General features: G+C 43.3%; 1 protein-coding gene across 3 annotated transcripts in view; it reads right to left on the reverse strand.

Moving 5' to 3' along the window:
• LOC138764049 (di-N-acetylchitobiase-like) overlaps positions 1-22,102 on the reverse strand; it is a 43,696-nt gene that overhangs the window by 6,009 nt on the left and 15,585 nt on the right. For all 3 annotated transcript variants that reach the window (XM_069939329.1, XM_069939330.1, XM_069939328.1), the window contains 2 exons: positions 1,840-2,011; positions 1,664-1,761 (listed from right to left, as the gene is read on the reverse strand). In XM_069939329.1, the coding sequence (XP_069795430.1) occupies positions 1,664-1,761; positions 1,840-2,011 (270 nt within the window). The remainder of the gene's footprint in view (positions 1-1,663; positions 1,762-1,839; positions 2,012-22,102) is intronic.

Raw genomic sequence — 22,102 nt, forward strand, 5'->3', positions numbered from 1 at the left:
ATAAATAATGTTTTCTTGTGAAATGTTGTTGGGATCTTCCAGCATTTCCTAAAGAAATCCAACTCAATATATATTCATATTCATTATGTTTTTTCTTAAGTTAGTTTTTATTTTGTAGTTCATGATAGTTTTTAGTGGGGTGTAGAAAGGGTTGGGGATTTGGAGAGAGGGTTTAGTTAGGGTTTAGATGGGTTTCCTTTGTAGAGTTATTCTTTTTTTTCCTCATTCTTTTTTAATATATTTAATGTATTTAATCAGTAACTGTAACAATGTGATATTTTTTATTTGTAATACGTGTTGATCGTAAATAAAATATTCAAAAAAATAGTTTTAAAAGTTTTGAGTTTCATCACAAGATTTCTAAGAATGAACTTTGAATTTGACTTTTCAAAATTGTGCCTAAGCTGTAATGGTTTGGGTAATCCATACACACCTATATACATTTGTGCATAGTTGGGGTTAAGTAAGATATTATATTATTAATAATTGTTAATAACAAATAATGTTTTCAAGATACAATTGTCTTGGTGAATGTCTATTGCTGCCGTTCTACGATGTAACAAATTGGGATTCATCCGGGATTGAACCAATATTGGAGTTTATTGATGAATTTTCAATTTGTTTAGTTAAATTGATTTTTGAAAGGCAATTAGAAGGCTTGTGTGGTGAAAAAACAGCAGCAATGGATATTGAGAAGTTTTTGGCATCACCGACACCTGCAGATTTGAACTTGTGGGGGTAGAGGGGTCGATGAAAAAGACAGAGACCCAGAGAATTATAGCTGAACCCTCTGTAAAAGCGGGGAAGTTTGGTGAGGAGTAATTAAAAAAATTTTTCAGGAGTAAATCCCACGAGCAGCAGTTAGAACAGCTTGAGCTAGAAAAGTGTATATTTGAGCTTGAGAGAGAACATAAGAAACTTGAGCTACACGCACTGGAGTTAGGGTTCAATAAAAGTGTATTTGAAGTGAAATAAGAGGAGAAAAGAGAGAGGAAGAGGGAAGGGAGAGGCAGTTGAAGAGTGAACAAAAGCAGGTTGAGCTCGAGTTCAAAAATGTCGAGCTGAAGAAGCAGAAAAATGAAGGGAGTTGAAAAGAAAGAAAAAAGATCAATCTTCTGGCCATTATGTGAATAGAGGGGTGATCGATTCACACTGGAATGTAAGATGCTGAGGGCTGGCTTTCTGGCTGTTTATAAAATTATGAGGTGGTTATAGAGGCCAGAATTTATTTCTTACAGCAGCAGAATCTAGGGCTACAACACCCAGAATGAAAGGAGTTGTGTTGGTGGAGAGGTCCATCCCCTGCCCATGTGCCAGAGGTAGAAAAGATGTCCTTCTAAGAGGGTAAGGGAGTAATCTGTACCGTTCAGCAGGTTCTCAAGGGATTCAACTCGATGGGAAAATCTGGGCCAGCAGATATGTTGAGGGTGGAACAGTGTGTGAAGTGGTTCCCTGAGCAGAAAAAGATGGGTCTGTTCCAATGGTCAGTGGGGCGGTGATGTGGCAAAGGAACCAGCTACAAGCGAATGATCTCACCTCTGGTTACTGGGTAACACAATCTAACCAGTCTCCTCAAAGGACCAAAGGGACAGTGTGCATGGCCAGAATAACACAGCTAGAGGTCAAACCTAAATAATTAGGAGATATAATGACCACACCTTACCTCAACAAAGGGTTGGCAAGTATAGTCATAGCCGTACCATGGAACTCCCATCACCAGCTTCCTGGAGTCGATGCCCAGTCTGATGAAGGCAGAGAGACCTGGAAAAGACAAATGGAACATCAACCCACAAGTGGAACATCAACCCACCCTGAGACTGAAGATTTCGTTGTACCTACCAGACAAAACCTGGTGATAGGGAGCAGGTGGGTGTGCGATACAGCCATACCGCATGTCTTGTGGAATGTTATATGAACGCACAAATACAAAATCACAGGTTCGTGAAATGTTTAAATAGTCACAGCATTGTCCATCGGTGCAGTCCGGAGACCAGGGCAGGGTAACTGAGACCTGAAACCAATGAGTTACAAGAAGTTAATGTTAGCTCCGACCACATTGGAAGTTTTATATTACTCTCCCAACAAGTGCAGGGTTCACAGGAACAGGATAGATGTCGGGCTTCAGTTTTATTGAGTATCTAATGTAGAAAGAAAGACATGAATTGAAGTTACCTGTAGCTCTGATTTGATTGATTCCAGATTAAGGGTCTCCAAAGTGGACAATATCGACCCATGGGGGTTGATGGGACTATCTAACGGGTTGAAGAATGCTGGGGTCGAGAGGGGGTCGATAAATACCAGGGATCAATTGAATTTTTGGGGTCAAAAAAAATTTAGAGCCCCATGTCCCCGCTCCTGTGTGGAAGCCCAAGGTCCCCACTCCTGCCCAGGAGCCCAAGGTCCCCACTCCTGCCTGGGAGCTGGAGCCGACTTCCTTGATGCAGATGACATCATACCCGATGTTAAGAATGAAGTTGCCGACTCCGGCTGCAGCCGATGCCGAAGACTTGGTCCCAGCTGGCATCTTCCCAGACAGAAGCAAAGGTTTTGTTTTAAATGTTATTGTAATCACTTGCTGGTTGCAAAGCCTTAACTTTATTTTCAAGGATGCAATGAAAATCAACTTAATAATATTTATTTATTGTACATGACTGGGGGTCTATGAGGGATCAATGACTCCATGAAGAGGTCAATGGTCTAAAAGGTCTGGGGACCCCTGTTCCAGATGATTACACGATGAATCCAGTTTGATTTACCCCACTCATCCACCTCCTGAGGTCACGGTTTCCAGCCTTCACTCCCAAAAGCTTTACTCTCTGTGAACCCAGTTCCCATCCCTTCTCTTCATTCACAGCCTCCAGGTCCCGCAGTTGCCACGAAGCTTCCAATTCTCTGACCCAGTGACACTGGGGTTAAATTGCACCTTCACCATCCCAGATGGGATCTGATAACCCAGCATGGACCAGGGTTTGCACAGCTCTCATAACCACTGGCTTCACCACAGGGTGCTGGAGAGTGAGAGCTCAGGAGCGAGATGCCTCCATTCCACATGGAAACACACAGGTGTGCAGAATTTTTAACAGTGTAACCAATCTATGTTAATGTTAATCCTTAATATTAAAACTATATTTTATTTAGATATGGTTTAGTAAGTTACTTATGGGTGGCCAGGGAGACAAAGACAACACATTTGCATTTTAAACACACATGGTTCTTTGCAGCTGGTAGATGGCTTCAGCATCAACAAATGCATTTGGATTTTCAACCCTGTTGACCACAGAAGCCAGATTGAAATACAAAATGATGCTGATTGAAGTTGAAGAGGAGAGATAAATATTTTTATGATGGTTCTTGAGGTAAATGGGGCAATGGATTGTTTGCTTATGTGCACAAGAAGCCATTTTGTTAGTAGATTCCAGACAGCTTGGAACCAGGAGAGAACCATCAAACAAAGTTAATTACTTTGATTCAGTAAGTAAGTGGACAGAGAGGTGGTTTAGCACATCCGTGTGTAATGACCTTAAGAACTTCAAAGACAGAAATGACATCACCTACCATGTGACATGACAGATTTGCAAGAAATATATCATAAATTTCAGACATTTTTGGATCAGTTCAGAAGACCCTGTGACACATGCAGGAGGTGGAACCTTGCAAAAGGCAGAGTTAAATTACAGTAACCAGAATAGGAGCTGTTATGTGTTACTCCTTTTCTTTGGCTTGGCTTCGCGGACGAAGATTTATGGAGGGGGTAAAATGTCCACGTCAGCTGCAGGCTCGTTGGTGACTGACAAGTCCGATGCGGGACAGGCAGACACGGTTGCAGCGGTTGCAGGGGAAAATTGGTTGGTTGGGGTTGGGTGTTGGGTTTTTCCTCCTAATCAGAAAATAAATGGATTTCTAAAGGCAAGCCACTTTACAGCTGCTCTTTTGAAAATAAAAGTGGAGCCTCGTAGTGGAAGGAAATTTTGTGAATCTTAAGAAGAAAATTGAAGAAGAATAAAACTTGACCTCCTGGAAAAACAGGGCTTGTACTTTCCTGTTCACAGGAGATACAACATAAGTGGCTTTTAAATAATTAAAACCACTTCTCATTTGTTCCCAGAAAATGGTCACTTCCGTATAAAGGAAAATCTCAATGAAAGACAGTTCATCAAGGGTTGAAAGAGGCCTGAAGATATGATGTTTAAAAGCATTTTATAATTATTTCCAAACTGAAAGTTTAAGACCTTCAAGCAAGAGTAAAATGACGCTGAAGGTTTAAAATTGGTTTTTCAGAGTTTTGGACTTTAACACATGCACATGTACACACACACACACCCACACACACACACACACACGCGCGCACACACACACACACACACACACACACACACACCCCCCCACACACACACACACACACACACACCCCCACACACACACACACACACACACATACACACACACACATACATACACACATGCACACATGCACACATACACACACACACACGCATACGTGCACACACACACACCTACACACACACACATACACACACACACGCGCACACACACACACACACACACACACACACACACGCACGTGCACACACACACACGTGTACACATGTACATACACACAAAGACACACATATATTTGCACATAGTGGGATTTAAGATAGAGTTAAGTTAGACAAAAGTAAGAAATGTTCTTATTAGTTTAATAAAAATTATTATTTTGAATTTACCACTGTCTGGTGAATTTCTGCCATTCCTGTTCCTTTGTTAGTGTTAACAAAGTCTTTTTAGTCCCTGACAAAATTGAGGGGGTTGGTAGTTAGTGACAACAGTATTGTGAGAGATAATAGAATATAGGAAGTAAAGTTGTATGAATGAAATAAGGAATACTGGACTGGACTAGAGGAAGTTAAGTAAGTGCTGAGTAGGGATGAATTCCGATAAGAGTGTGAGGAAGGGTTACGCAAGTATAATAGAATAAGGGTCTTATAGTGATAGAAAGAATTAGCAAGTTCTGCATATTTAGTAAGTCCTGGGGGTTGAGATGTGTGAATAAGGACAAAGGCAGTTCATGAATGAGGACAATGACATGATGGGACCCAGACAGGATACCCCATAGTCTTTCAAGTTTACAGAAACTTGGACGTAGGCAAACAAATGCCAAACCAATCCAGGAGGCAGAAGAATGTTAAGGAGGGAAGGGTACCTCTACACTGAAATGAACTGTATAAAAGTTGGGTGAGCCCCAGTATGTGTGTGTATTCCCATGGTAAGGGGAAGCACCCAACTTTGCACTGTTGTACAATAAATGTTCTTTGTTCTCAATTTTTGTCTCGAGTGAAATCTGTGAAGGTACTTGTTTCTCACAAATGGGGGCTCGTCCGGGATCCCACTCACTCCACTGACAGAGTGCCCGACGACGAGGGTAGGTGCACCCCGGCTGATTCAGCTGGACTCCCAGACTACGGGTGACTGGTCAGTGGACGAAGCGAGTGATATCCGAGAAGAGACCTTGAGAACAAACGACAGGAGAATGTTAAGGAAGCGCGCTAGGAATTGCTCTGGATCCCGGTAAGAGGAATTTTATGTACCTGCTAGTATGGGAGGAGTAAGTAGCAAGGGAAACAGTCCTGGAGAAGGACGGGAAGATCAGATACCTAAACATAGTCCATTAGGATTAATGTTATCTGATTGGGGTGCGGGGAAAACCCGTGGAAAAGATAAACAGACCATGGTCAGGTATTGCTATCAGGAATGGGTTAAGAATCCGATAAAAGGGAGTTCGGTATATTGGCCAAAGTTCAGATCTGACGAGGACTGGATGTATAACCATATAACCACTTACAGCACAGAACAGGCCAGTTCGGCCCTACTAGTCCATGCCGTAGCAAATCCCCACCCTCCTAGTCTCACTGACCAGCACCCGGTCCATACCCCTCCAGTCCTCTCCTATCCATGTAACGATCCAGTCTTTCCTTAAATGTAACCAATGATCCCGCCTCGACCACGTCTGCCGGAAGCTCATTCCACATCCCCACCACCCTCTGCGTAAAGAAATTTCCCCTCATGTTCACCTTATAATTTTCCTTCAATCTTAAACCATGCCCTCTTGTTTGAATCTCCCCCACTCTTAATTGAAAAAGTCTATCCACCTTTACTCTGTTTGTCCCTTTTAAAATCTTAAACACCTCTATCAAGTCCCCTCTCAATCTTCTACGCTCCAGAGAAAAAAGCCCCAGTCTGCACAACCTTTCCCTGTAACTCAGACCCTGAAATCCTGTCAACATTCTCGTGAACCTTCTCTGCACTCTCTCTATTTTGTTTATATCTTTCCTATAATTTGGTGACCAAAACTGTACACAGTACTCCAAATTTGGCCTCACCAATGCCTTGTACAATTTCATCATAACCTCCCTACTCTTGAATTCAATACTCCGATTTATGAAGGCCAACATTCCAAATGCCTTCTTCACCACACCATCTACCTGAGTATCAGCCTTGAGGGTACTATTTACCATAACTCCTAAATCCCTTTGTTGCTCTGCACTCCTCAATTGTCTACCATTCAATGTATATTACCTATTTAAATTTGCCTTTCCAAAATGTAGCACCTCACATTTATCTATTAAATTCCATCAGTCATTTCTCAGCCCACACCTCCAGCCTTCCTAAATCACCTTTTAATCTACGGTAATCTACCTCACTGTCCACAACACCACCAATCTTTGTGTCATCCGCAAACTTGCTTATCCAATTCTCTACCCCTACATCCAGATCGTTAATATATATAACAAATAATAGTGGACCCAGGACTGAACCCTGAGGAACTCCACTAGTCACCAGCCTCCAAATGGACAAACAATTTTCTACCACTACTCTCTGACACCTCCCATACAACCACTGCTGAATCCATTTCACTACCTCTTTATTTATACCTAATGCCTCCACCTTTTTTCCTAACCTCCTGTGGGGAACTTTGTCAAAAGCTTTACTAAAGTCCAAATAGACAACATCCACAGCTTTCCCTTCATCAACCTTTTTTGTAACCACCTCGAAGAACTCAATCAGGTTTGTCAAGCATGATCTACCCCTGACAAAACCATGCTGATTACTCCCTATCAATCCCTGTACCTCCAAAAATTTGTAAATAGCATCCCTCAGAACACTTTCCATCAACTTGCCCACCACAGATGTCAGACTTACAGGCCTATAATTCCCAGGTTCACATTTGGACCCTTTCTTAAACAGAGGAACCACATGCGCCACCCTCCATTCCTTTGGCACTACCCCCATGGCCAGTGACATCCAAAATATCTCTTTTATTGGCCCCACTAACTGTCCACTAGCCTCCCTGAGTGTCCTAGGGAATATTTTGTCCGGTCCGGGAGATTTATCCACCTTTATCTTTTTTAACACAGCCATCACTACCTCCTCGGTTATCCTTATATGCTTCATGACCTCCCCACTATTTTTCTTTACTTCAACTGGTTCAACATTTTCTTCCCTAGTGAATACCGAGGCAAAGAAATCATTCAAAATTTCCCCCATTTCCTCAGACTTCTCACTCAGCCTACCCTCGCTATCTACAAGGGGTCCAATTTTATCTCTCACTAATCTTTTACTTTTAATGTACTTATAGAAACCTTTTGAATTTATTTTTACTCTGTCAGCCAAAGCCTCTTCATGCCTTTTTTTGGCCTTTCTAATTTCTTTCTTAAGATTCCTTCTACACTCCTTGTAGTCCTCCTTCAACTTCTCAGCTCCCTGCTCTTTATACCTTTTGTACACCTCCCTTTTTCTCCTAACCAAATTTCCAATATTCCTCGAAAACCAAGCCTCCCTATGACTTCCAGCCTTTCCTTTGATCCAGACTGGGACATAACTACTCTGTACCCTCTAAATTTCTTTTTTGAATATCCTCTATTTTTCATTAACATCCTTACCTGAAAATATCCTGTCCCACTCAATACTCCCCAAATCCCTTCTTATTCCTTCGAAATTTGCTCTTTTCCAATCCAGAACCTCAACTTTAGGCCCCTCCTTGCTCTTCCCTAAAACTACCCTAAAACTAACAGAGTTATGATCACTAGACCCAATCGGTTCTCCAACATTAATGTCCGCTACCTGACCTAGCTCGTTCCCTAACAGGAGATCCAGTATTACACCATCCCGAGTCGGTTCTTCTACTAACTGATTTAGAAAACAATCCTGAACACATTTAACGAACTCCAGCCCATCCAGCCCCCTAACCGTATGGGTATCCCAATCAATGTGTGGGAAGTTAAAATCTCCCATGATCACTACCTTATGTTTTTCACACATATACGTTAGCTCTCTACAAATTTGTTCCTCTAATTTTCTTGGCCCATTTGGTGGTCTGTGTCAGGCATTGAACATCTGGCTCTACCAAAATCAAGGAGGTAATACCGAGAGCAGAGAATATGCAGCCTGTTGGCTCAGTGGATCGTTTGATCAAATGATTTTGAGCGAAAAGGAATGTAAGAACAAGAAGGACGAGGAACCTTTTGTTCCTGAAATACAAGGATGGGATGTGTTACATTCCCTTTCTCCACCTTATGTTCCCTCTGTGCCGGCTCCTATCTCCCCCCTCTCACCTACGCTTTACCCTTCTTTACCTTCCCCTCCTCCTCCACAGTTAGAGAAAGAAGAAGAAAGTAGGGGTGGTATGATGACCCATTCACAGAGTACAAGATTACCGCCTCAATTGACATGAGAGGGAGGAGACTTTGATTATTCAGAACAGTGTGAGACCCTTCGATTTGTCTCCCGGAGGGCAGGAAGCTAAACATCATAGAGGAGGGGATAAGCCAGAAATTAACTGGATGAGACCTTTACGAGAGGTTCCCTTGGGAGGGGATGTGGGGGGTCTCGGGTTCGTAAACGTGCCTCTGACCAGTACAGAGGTGCGCAATTTTAAGAAGGAAATTACCTCTCTGATAGAAGACCCTCAGGGATGCGCAGAACAATTACATCAATTTTTGGGACCTAATATATATACCTGGGATGAATTAATGTCTATCTTTAAGACTCTGTTTACTTTGGATGAGCATGGAATGATTCGCCAGGCAGGGATTAGAGTCTGGGATAGGGAACACCAAGGGGGACCAGAGGCAATACCTGGAGAAGCTAAATTTCCCCTGGTAAACCCAAATTGGGATAAGACTACTAATGGATGAGTACAGGGTTAATATAATAAAAGGAATGAAGGAGTCTGTTCCAAAAGGACAGAACTTTAAGAAGGCATTTGAGGTTCCCCAAGGTCCCGAGGAGACCCCCTCTGCATTTCTGAATAGATTGCGTGCGGCCATACAGCAATATGGGGGGTTGGATATAGGATCCCCAGCAGGTGAACAGTTGGTATTGACGGGCTTTGTTACTAATTCAGCCCCGGATATCAGGAAGAAATTACAAAAGACAGAGAATTGGCTTGAACAGGGAATAACACAGCTTTTACAGATCACACTAAGGGCATACGTCCAGAGGTCTGAAGATCCACAGAAAGGAAAGGCTAAGATTTGGATGCAGGCAGTCAAGGAAGTTGTGGAGGGACAGCAGGGAAATGTTAGGAGCTGTGTGCCAGCTCTTGGATGTTGGGAGGAGTGCCGGGGGGGGAAGTAGAGACCAGAGCAGAGGTAGGGGTAGAGGAGAATTCTGGGGACGACGACCATCCCCGGGACCCCGTGGAGACCTGGTAGAAATTGGGAAACAGGAGCATTAGTTTGCTATTATTGTAAAAAGGAGGGACACTTTAAGAGGGAATGCCCAATGCGAGCCAGGGAGACGCGATCTTATGCATTGATGGAGGCAGATTATGAATAGGGGGGGTCACAGTTCTCAGTCAATACACACCGTGGGGCTGCACGGAGAACCATTGGTAAATTTAAGCGTAGGACCCCACGGTGACGAGATGACTTTTCTAGTAGATTCTGGGGCAGCCCGGTCTAGTATTTTACAACGGCCCGAGGGTGTTAAAACAGAAGGGACAGTGATGATTTCGGGAGTGGGAGGAAGAGATTTTACGGTCCCTATACTAAAGAATGTAAGGATACATTTGGGAGAAAAGATAATAACAGAGGATATTTTACTAGTTCCCCAAGCTGGAGTTTGCCTGTTGGGACGAGATTTACAAGACCAATTGGCTATCGGTACCAGACCACAGGGATCAGGTATCAGGGTTCAATTTTATGTCCTAACAGAGGAGGATCAGGAACTAATAAATCCTAGAGTATGGGCAAAAAGAGGCAATAGAGGAGGGTTAGATGTTCCTCCCCTGCAAGTTACTTTAAAAGACCTGGACCAAGTAATTAGACGAAAACAGTATCCAATTCCTATGGCTGGCCGAAAGGGGCTGCAGCCAGTAATTGACCAATTGGTGAAAGATGGTATACTCGAACCTTGTATGTCACGTTTTAATACCCCAATTTTACCTGTCCAAAAACCAGACGGTACCTATCGATTAGTGCAGGATTTGAGGGAGTTAAACAAAATCATTCTCACCCGTTATCCGGTTGTACCTAACCCCTATACGTTAATGGGTAAAAATGATCCGCATAGTAAGTGGTTTAGTGTAATTGACCTCAAAGATGCCTTCTGGACCTGTCCGTTGGCAATAGACAGTAGGGACATGTTTGCATTTGAGTGGGAGAATCCTTTTACAGGACGGAAAAATCAATACTGGTGGACAGTCCTTCCCCAGGGTTTTACAGAATCCCCAAATTTGTTTGGCCAAGTTTTAGAACAGGTACTAGATGAAGCCCCTCGGAGAGAGAATTGTCAATTAATACAATATGTTGATGATTTATTAATCACGGGAAAAACATATGATGTGATTAAACAATACACTGTTGAATTTCTGAATTTTCTAGGGAATAAGGGTCTTAGAGTGAGCGAATCAAAGCTACAATTTGTTCAATCTGAAGTTAAATACTTAGGTCATCTGGTTAGTCAAGGAATTAGGAAGATAAGTCCAGAGAGAACACACGGTATTCTGCAGATCCCACCTCCAAAGAGTGCTCGAGAACTTAGAAAATTCCTTGGTTTAGTGGGATACTGTTAAATTTGGATTGAGAATTATTCTAGCCTGGTCAAATTTCTTTATGATAAACTTGCGACTCTAGCGGGGTGAAACTGTTGTCTGGACGGAGGAGGAGATTAAAGATTTTACCTTGGTGAAACAGCGTCTTATTAGTGCCCAAGTTTTGGCTTTACCCAACCTAAATAAGCCATTTGACCTATATACCAATGCAAAAGATGGTGTGGCCATGGGAGTATTAACGCAAGAAAGGGCAGGCTTTAGACAACCAGTTGACTTTCTGTCAAAAATTTTAGATCCTGTTTGTCGTGGTTGGCCAGAATGTGTGCAAGAAATTGCAGCCACTGCTATTTTAGTTGAAGAAGGATGAAAGATTACGTTTGGTGCCCCGATGTTAGTTCATACCCCTCACAGTCTGCCCCATTCTCTTACAACGTGCCGGAAAGTGGCTTACTGATTCTAGAATTTTAAAGTATGAAGCGATCCTAATGGATAGGGATGATTTGACACTGATTATAAACAAAGAACAGAATCCAGCCCCCTTCTTGGTTTTTCCAGATTCTGATACTGTCCCCACTGATTTAGAGCATGTATGTTTAGAAGTGATAGATTTACAGACAAAAATTAGAGATGATTTAAGTGATGAACCTTTACGGGAGGGTGAAAAATTGATGGATCTTCCCGCTGCATTGACGGCATTCGTTATAGCGGGTATAGTGTAGTGGATGGAAATGAAGGAGTTGTGATTGAAGCCGGTCATCTTCCCGGTCATTGGTCGGCACAATCCTGTGAATTATATGCCCTCTGCAGAGCTCTCCAGGGTTTAGAGGGAAAGGTGGGCACAATCTATACCGACTCAAAGTATGCTTTTGGTGTAGTGCACACCTTTGGAAAGATTTGGAAAGAGCGGGGAATGATAACTGGGAAAGGACAAAAGTTGATCCATGAAAACTTAATTGTTCAATCCTTAGATGCTCCTATGTTACCAGAGGAGATAGTTGTAGTTCATGTACGGGGCCATCAAATTATTGACAGTCCTGAAGCACAGGGGAACACACAGGCAGATGAAGCTGCCAAACAGCCTGTACTCACAGAAAAAATAGACATGCAGCTGTTACTCCCCACCCCACATGAGGTTTATTGGAATATAGGGGTTAATTAATCATAGAAAATATGTAGAATATATGCTTATGTACTATTCAGTTTGTATACATGAATCCAGTACTATGTAACAATTTAATATTTACCTCATGGTGAAGGGAAAGAGTAATGTAAGTAAGGGGCAGCCACAGTATGTGCAAAGTTGGCTGATTACAGTAGGTTTAGAATTGCCTGCTCCCAAATTACAAAAGAGAGGATATGTATTAAACAATTTAGTAGGAAGTTAAGGCAAAAGGAGGAGTTGATGAGCACAGGAGACGATGGCCAGACAAGAACAAAGAGAATCCTGACAGAGACTGTCAGAAACAAAGAGAATGGAAACTAACTCAGTAAGAAGGCTAAGACAGAAGGAGGTGTTGAGTAGAACAGATGGCCAGATGAGAACAAAGAAATAATTAGAAATATCTGGGGTATGAATTGATTTCTGATTAAAACAACAGGATATTCTGGCCTTGAGGATTAAGATGGGAGCTCTACACCCCAGATAACTGCAGAGCAGGAAGTTACTTGTGATAAATCTTATGCAAGAAATCTAGCAAAGAAAGCCAACTTTTGTTCTGTATGATAATGAAATCTAGCAAAGAAAGCCAACTTTTGTTCTGTATGATAAGGTTGAGCTATATAAACTGTAGAGACTGGACAGTAGAGGTCAGTCTTGGGGAATAGCTCACTGAGCAGTGACCTATGAACTAACAACTGAACCTGAGCTCTGTTAAGCTTTATTCTTGTGCTGTGTAATAAACTGATTGTTGAACCGAATACCTTCTCCTATCACTTCATTCAACAAGCACGCTGGACTCAGACGACACATAGACTAAATTGAGGGTAGGGTAAAGCCAGAGTCCGACAATTTGGTGACCCCGACGTGATGAAGATGGAGAAGTGACGGAAGAGAAAGAGACGAAACAATGGTCGATTGTGGTGTGGTGATAACAACAAGTGGCCACTAAACAAAAGGAGGTAAGCAGACGCCTGTTTAAACGAAGTTCTGCTATTGGCAACGATAAAATTGAGTGTTGTCACCACTCTGCAAAAGTCCTAGTAGAAGCCAAGGAATAAAGCTTAAAAATCCGGGGGTTAGAGTCCCCTGGAGATATCGGGGGGTAGAGTCCCCTGGAGAAGAATCCGGTGGTTAGAGTCCCCTGGAGATACCGGGGGGTAGAGTCCCCTGGGGAAAACGGGGGTTAGAGTCCCCTGGAAATCCGGGGGTTAGAGTCCCCTGGAAAAACAGGGGTTAGAGTCCCTCTAGAGAAATAGGGGTTAGAGTCCCATAGTAGAGACATAGATATAAAAGTTAGAGTTCTTGGCCAAATAGATTTAGATTTACGTTTTTTAGTAGTGTGCTAACTTTTCCTTGTTCAATATTGTATAATAGTTACTTGTTTTAGTATTGTGATGTTTTCCTTTTGTGTTTGTAGGAAAGTGTGAAGGTTCAAGGTAAATTGACGGGGGGCGAAATTCTATCAGGTGAGAGACTGATTGAATTATGAGGTCTGAAGGGAAAAAGATAGGAATGTAAGATAGAAGGAGAGGAATGTCAGGAGTATGGGGGATGTGTATGGATTCCTCCATCTGTGAACCAGCAGTGGGAAAAAACAAGGAGTCAATTAATGGGAGGACTACCGAAGGGTGAGGAAGTAAAGGCTATGAAATGGTACGATCAGATATGGAAAGAGTTGCAAAGTCAAGGGAAGGTGCCGCTAGGATTGGAAAAAATCAGGCTTGTATGGTATCTAGGAGAAGCCGAAAGGGAGGTGACAAAGGAGGTACAGGGATATCCCCTGTGCATCGTACAGCGATACTACATCATCCAAAACCTAAGATAGTTAAGGAAATGCTTTCGTTTTTGGGTTTGACAGGTTATAGTAGGCAGTTTATCCCTTCGTATGGTGAGTTGACACATCCACTGCGAACTTTGGTGAATGAGCAGGGGATGAGGAATCTGGATGATTTGACACTGAGACCAAAAGGGGGACTGTTGGAATATAGGGGTTAATTAATCATAGAAAATATGTAGAATATATGCTTATGTACTATTCAGTTTGTATACATGAATCCAGTACTATATAACAATTTAATATTTACCTCATGGTGAAGGGAAAGAGTAATGTAAGTAAGGGGCAGCCACAGTATGTAGCAAAGTTGGCTGATTACAGTAGGTTTAGAATTGCCTGCTCCCAAATTACAAAAGAGAGGATATGTATGAAAGAATTTTAGTAGGAATGTTAAAGCAAAAGGAGGTGTTGATGAGCACAGGAGACGATGGCCAGACAAGAGAATCCTGACAGAGACTGTCAGAAACAAAGAGAATGGAAACTAACTCAAGTAAGAAGGCTAAGACAGAAGGAGGTGTTGAGTAGAACAGAAGAATAAGGCCAGATGAGAACAAAGAAATAATTAGAAATATCTGGGGTATGAATTGATTTCTGATCAAAACAACAGGATATTCTGGCCTTGAGGATTAAGATGGGAGCTCTGCACCCAATATATCTGCAGAGCAGGAAATTACTTGTGATAAATCTTATGCAAGAAATCTAGCAAAGAAAGCCAGCTTTTGTTCTGTATGATAAGGTTGAGCTATATAAACTGTAGAAACTGGACAGTAGAGGTCAGTCTTGGGGAATAGCTCACTGAGCAGGTGACCTATGAACTGAACCTGAGCTCTGTTAAGCTTTATTCTTGTGCTGTGTAATAAACTGATTGTTGAACCGAATACCTTCTCCTATCACTTCATTCAACGAGCACGCTGGACTCAGACGACACATAAACTAAATTGAGGGTAAGGTAAAGCCAGAGTACGACAAGCTGCTCCAGAGTACCACAGCTGTTTGGCATTTAAACCGTTTAATCAGACTCCAGGCAGTTTTGGAGGTTATCACCAAACAGACGGCGACGGCCTTGGATTTATTGGCTGAAGAACAATGACAGATATGAGCTACAGCTTAACAAAACCGCCTGGCTCTCGATTACTTGTTGGCTGCTGAGAGCGGCGTTTGTGGAAGATCGATTGATGACAACAGTCACAATGGTCAGGTGGTTGAACTTTTTACTGGATACACACAGCCCTTATAGCAGTTAGACAATAGACAATAGACAATAGGAGCTGGAGTAGGCCCTTCAGCCCGTCGAGCCAGCACTGCCATTTTACAGATCATGGCTGATCACTACCATCAGTACCCCTTTCCAGTCTTATCCCGATAACCCTTAACTCCTTTGCCCACTAGAGTCTTATCTAACTCTCTTTTGAACATAATCAGCGAATCTGCCTCTACCACCCTCTGTGGCAGAGCATTCCACAGATTCACACTTCTCTGGGTAAAAAAAATGTTTTCTCATCTCCGTTCTAAAGGGCCTACCCTGTATTCTTAAACCATGCCCTCTAGCCCTCGTATCCCCCATCATTGGGAACAAGTAATCCGACTTCACCCTGTCTATCACCTTGATAATTTTGTATACCTCAATCATGTCCCCCCTCATCCTTCTAAACTCCATCGGATACAAGTCCAGTTTTTCTAGCCTTTCAACATATGTCAACCCCGCCATCCCTGGAACTAACCTTGTAAATCTGTGCTGCACACCCTCTATAGCTAGTATGTCCTTCTTCAAAATTGGAGACCAGAACTGGACGCAATACTCCAGGTGGGGTCTCACCAGGGCCCTGTACAACTGCAGAAGGACGTCTCTGTTCCTATACTCCAATCCCCTCTTTATGAAAGCCAACATGCTATTAGCCTTCTTCACAGCTTTCTGAACCTGCATGCTAGTCTTCAATGACCGGTGAACAAGTACTCCCAGATCCATTTGCTCCTCCCCACTCCCTAGCTTGTCTCCATTTAAATAATACTCAGCTTTCCTATTATTGCCCCCAAAATGGATAACCACACATTTGCTCACATTGAACGTCATCTTCCATTCAACAGCCCACTTCCCCAACCTGTCCAAGTCCCTCTGCATTTTCCTGACATCCTCCTCACACCCCACACCGCCACCCAGTTTCGTGTCATCTGCAAATTTGCTCAAATTATTAATAATCCCCTCATCCAAATAATTTACATAAATTACAAACAACTGAGGACCCAATACCGATCCCTGCGGCACTCCACTCGTCACATCCTGCCATCATGAAAAAGACCCGCTTACCCCAACCCTTTGTTTCCTATTTCTTAACCAATTTCCAATCCATGTCAGCACCTTACCTCCAATACCATGCTCCCTGATCTTGCCCACTAGTCTCCCGTGTGGTACCTTATCAAAGGCCTTCTGGAAGTCCAAATACACCACATCCACAGGCTCTCACAAGTCCACCCTCTTTGTCACATCCTTGAAAAATTCCAGAAGGTTAGCCAAGCATGACTTACCCTTAAGGAATCCATGTTGACTTGCCCTTATACTATTATTTCTGCCTAAGTGTTCTGCTATTACTCCTTTTATGATAGATTCCAATATCTTCCCCACCACTGACGTCAGGCTGACCGGTCTATAATTTCCCGTTTTCTCCCTCCCTCCCTTCTTAAAAATCGGCACCACATCAGCCACTCTCCAATCCTCAGGGACCTCCCCCGAATCTATGGAACTTTGGAAAAAGTCGACCAGTGCTTCCACAATTTCCATAGCAACTTCTTTAAGCACCCTGGGATGCAGCCCATCAGGCCCTGGGGATTTATCAGCCCTCAGTCCCAACAATTTACTCACAACCTCCTGTTTCTGGATCCGGATATCCATTAGATCCCCTACTTCCCCAGGAAAGTTCCCCAAGTCTCTTGACACCGCATGACCGTTACCCCCTAACTGACCATAACCTATATCCTCCTTGGTGAAGACAGTTGCAAAGTATTTGTTAAATTCCTCAGCCATCTCCTTGTTTCCGGTAATAATTTCACCTTTTTCCATTCTTAATGGACCAATTTTGGACCGAACCAATTTCTTCCTCTTCACATATTTAAAAAAGCTTTTGCTATCCTCCATTATATTATTTGCTAATTTCCTCTCGTACTTCATTTTCCCCTCTCATGACTTTCTTAGTTACGCTCTGATGCTCTTTGAAGGTTTCCCAATCCTCTAACTTCCCACTCCGCTTCGCTATCCTATACTTACTCCCTTTGGATTTGATATTGCACTTGATTTTATTAGTTAGCCACGGCTGCCACTTGCATCTCCTAGAGCCTTTCCTCCACTTTGGAATAAATTTGTCCTGAATCCTGTGAAAAATGTCCAAAAATACCTGCCATTTTTCCCCAGTTGTCCTCCCAGCTAGTGTATCTTTCCATTTTATTTTGACTAGCTCCTCCCTCATAGCTGCATAATCCCCTTTATTTAACTGCAGTACAGATGCTTCCGACTGCCTTTCTTTTTCCCTTTCTAATTGCAGATCAAAAGCAACCATACCATGGTCACTATTCCCTAATGGCTCCCCTACGTCGAGGTCACTTATTAACTCTGTGTCACTGCACAGCACCAAGTCCAGAATCGACTTCCCCCTGGTAGGTTCCTCCACTAGCTGCTCCAAGAAAGTATCTCGTAGACATTCAATAAACTCACTCTCTTGTGTTCCTGCCCCCGTCTGATTATCCCAGTCCACCTTCATGTTAAAGTCCCCCATAACTACTGTATTGCTACCACTTTGACATGCCACTCTTAATTCCTGATTTATACTTCTACTGATATCTAAGCTACTTTTCGGAGGCCTGTAAATTACCCCCATTATGGTCCTCATGCCTTTACAATTTCTTAATTCTATCCAAACAGACTCTACCCCACCTGTTTCAATGTCTTTCCTTTCAAACACCTGAATTTCATTTCTTACCAACAGAGCTACCCCACCTCCTCTTCCTAACTTTCTGTCTTTTCTATAGGACGTGTACCCTGGAACATTTATTTCCCAATCCTGCCCTTCTCGCAGCCATTGTTGGAATCTAGGGGTTAAAACAGTATGAAATAAATGATTAATTAATAAGTGTATATTTACTGCATGGTTCAGGGAAAAAGGAATGTGATTAAGTGGCAATCACAGCATGGAGCAAAGTTGGCTGAGCAAAATTGTCTCTCCAAAATACAGGGAGAGGAAATGCATAAAACAATTTAGGGCTCAAACTAAATGAGGTGGTGAGTAGCACAGGAGACACAGGCCAGATCAGAACAAAGAATGGCCTGTAAGAAACAAAGGGAATGGAAAACAAGTCTAGGAGGAAGATTAAGGCAGGAGGAGGTGTTAAAGAGAACAGCAGAAATTGGCCAGACAAGAACAGAATGGTGATTAGAAATATCTGGGGATGAATTAATTTCTGATCAACACAACAGGATAGTCTGGCCTGGAGGATTAAGATGGGAGTGCTACACCCCAGATATCTGCAAAACAGGAGATGACTTGTGATAACCCTTATGCAAAAAGATCTAGCAAAGGAAGACAACTTTTCTTCTGTATGATAAGGTTGACCTATATAAACTGAGCCAACTGGACAATAGGGGTCAGTCTTGGGGAATAGCTCACTGTGCAGGTGACCTATGAACTAACGACTGACCCAGAGCTCTGTTAAGTTTTATTCTTGTGCTGTGTAATAAACTGACTGTTGAACCGAATACCTTCTCCTATCACTTCATTCAAAGAACACGCTGGACTCAGACCACACATAGACTAAATTAAGAGTAAGGTAAAGCCAGAGTCCGACAATTTGGTGACCCCGACGTGATGAAGATGGAGAAGTGACGGAAGAAAAAGATACGAAACACCGGTCGATTGTGGTGTGGTGATAACAACAAGTGACCATCCTACAAAGGGAGGTAAGCAGACGCCTGTTTTAACGAAGTTCTGCTATTGGCAAAGATAAATTGTGTGTTGTCACTACTCTGCAAAAGCCCTCGTTAAAGCCAAAGAATAAAACAAAAGGGGGTTAGAGTCCCCCTAGTAGAACGGGGTTGGAGTCCCCTGTAGTAGAAGGGGGTTGGAGTCCTCCTAGTAGAACGGGGTTGGAGTCCCCTGTAGTAGAAGGGGGTTGGAGTCCTCCTAGTAGAACGGGGTTGGAGTCCCCTGTAGTAAAAAGGGGGTTGGAGTCCTCCTAGTAGAAAGGGGGTTGGAGTCCTCCTAGTAGAACGGGGTTGGAGTCCCCTCGTAGCGATCTCGAGAGATAGCTTTAGACACTTGGCCAATTAGAATAAGGTGTATGGTGATGGTTATTTGCTTCTATAGTGTGTAATAAGTATTTGATTAAGGATCGTGTGCCATAGTAGTGTATAAGTATCTGTATAAGGTGCATTGTGATGGTTATTTGTTTTTATAGTGTGTAATAAGTATTTGATTAAGGATCGTATACCATAGTAGTGTATAATCAGTATCTGTATAAGGTGTATTGTTTTATAGTTATTTGCTTCTATAGTGGTTAAGTATCTGTTTAGGAATCGTCTAGTGTATCATAATATTTTATAATAAGGATTTGTTTAAGGATCGTGTGTAGTATGCTGCTGGTGTTTATAATAACGTGGGAAGGGACGAAGTAGATTGCAGGGTGTCAAAATCACGAAGTCTAAAGGGTTAAAGATCAGAACGGAGATGGAAGGAGTAAATAGGGATGTAGGGCAAGAGCTCGGGGGAGACAGAGGGGTTCCCCCATCTGTAAACCGACAGTGGGAGAAAACAAGGAATCAATTACTGGGAGGATTACCGAAGGGAGAGGAGGTACAGGCTATGGCACGGTACGAACAGATATGGAGAGAGCTGCAGAATCAGGGGAAGGTTCCACGAGGGTTTGAAAAAATCCGGCTGGTACTGTACTTAGGAGAAGCAGAGAGGGAAGCAGCCAAGGAGGTACAGGAACATGAGGCAAAAGGACAAGGATCTATATGGAATAGAAGAAGGTTTAAACAACAGAGAGAAGTGAAGGAACAGAGAAGGGCAGATTTACACATTATGACATTGGCTTGCATGGCTGTGGAAGCGAACCTTCAACATGATATTAAAAAGGGATCCCATATCACTAAGGAGAATACAGGGGAGGTTAAGCCGTCAGCCCTGCTATATCCAAAGTTACCAGAGACATTGCCACCACCTTATCCTATTCCCCAGATGCCAGTGATGCAGATAAATGAGGGAATAGTGAATGTCACTGAATTAGCAGGTCACGAACTCCAGGAGGCGAAGGAGAGACTTAAGAGAGTTATGCAGGAAAGGGTGGAGGAAATGAAGGAGTTAACAAAGGAAATACAGAATGTATGTAAAGTAAGGGAAACTAGTATGCCACTGGAAAAAACAAATGAGAGAGAGTAAGAAAAGACACTTGAGAATGCCTTGTCGGTAGGAATGTCAGAGGATCACACCACCCCCACTCCTCACAATAGACAAAAGGAGTCAGAGGATGAGGAGATCTTGACCTTTTTGAGTCAGTGTAAGGAGAGTTGGATGGATAAAGCAGGAGTACACCCAGCCACAGATCCCTTGCAGACTACACTCTTTAGGGCTGCAGTAACGAGTGGACTGCCAGCTGTAGTTAGGGAGGCATTAGATAATAACCCTGATATTCCTGGCTGCTCGAGTGAGCAATGGGAAAAACATTTGACCCATCACATGAAACGTTACAGGGCTAAGCAAAAGGAGGACAAACATACTATGGAGTCGGCACAAGTGCAACTCCTTACGCTTCAATTGGAAGAGGCTAGAAAAAAGGCAAACGAGGCAAAAAAGATTTCCTCAAAGGGTGCGAACCAGATGATTCAGCAGCCAACGCAGCCACCACAAGGGAATAATATGAGTTGGCACCCGGCCCCATATTGGGCACCGGGTCCCACCTTTGTGGCCAGAATGGGAGGTCCAATGGGGGGATTCCGAGTAAGAGGGAGAGGTCGGGGTGCTCCACGAATGCAACCAGCTGTATGTTTTGTATGTGGTCAGCCAGGACACTGGAAGAGAGACTGCCCCCTAGCTTGGGATCCTCGGGACACTGGGGGAAGGGGATATGGACCACCACAAAATGAGCATTGGGTCCAGCCCCAGAGATCGTCAGTGCCACCCCCAGTACATCAGGCACCCTATGCGGCTCTAGCTCCGAAGAGACAATTCCCTTGGCTGACAGAGGAGGAGCAATATTGCCCACAGTGATGGAGCCCGAGCACCCATGAGCAGGCTAGGTTGGCAGACCCTTTCCTGCAGATTAAAGTAATGGACATGGAAGTATCCTTTTTAGTGGATACGGGAGCCAGATTTTCAACACTCACTGGCACTGAATTTCAAGATAAAACATCATACTCTAGCGTCCAGCTGATAGGGTTCTCGGGTACACCAGAAAATCTGCCGTTTTCTACACCACGAGTCACTTCTGTGGCGGGACAGACTTTTACACATCAATACATTTTGTCAGCCAGGTGCCCTACCAATCTTTTGGGCAGAGACCTGTTGGTCAGGTGCGGACCATCACAATGGACCCAGCGGAATAGAAGTCACCTTTCCAAATGGATATTCTATGAACTGTTCATTAACTACACTTCATTCCGGTTCTCAGATGTTGTTGGCGGCAGCTGGAGGATCCGCGTCTGAGGGACAATGGGCTGACATTTACTGGGTGCTGTTGGAACCAGAGGACCCACAGAAGGGAGGGCTGCTAAAGCTTTATAATCAATGGAAGCCGTGGATCCAGACGTTACACCCGTATACCCCTCCCTCGGACCCTCCCCATATGACCCTCTTTTACGATAGGGATGGGGATGAAATGTATCAGCATGCCTTTTATGAAGAGGTAGAGGGCATGCTATGGGAAATTAATTCGGACTACATAGTGGTAGGAAAGGAGGGAGTGGCCGCTGCGCTGGCACTGACATCTGAACAGCTGGAATGGTATGAGATGGCAGGTGAGGCCATTCCTCATGTCACCCTTGCAATTGGCACTACTCATCAGGCAAAAGATTTGG

This window comes from Narcine bancroftii, chromosome 5 (genome assembly GCF_036971445.1).
Source record: "Narcine bancroftii isolate sNarBan1 chromosome 5, sNarBan1.hap1, whole genome shotgun sequence".
Lineage (NCBI taxonomy): Eukaryota > Metazoa > Chordata > Chondrichthyes > Torpediniformes > Narcinidae > Narcine > Narcine bancroftii.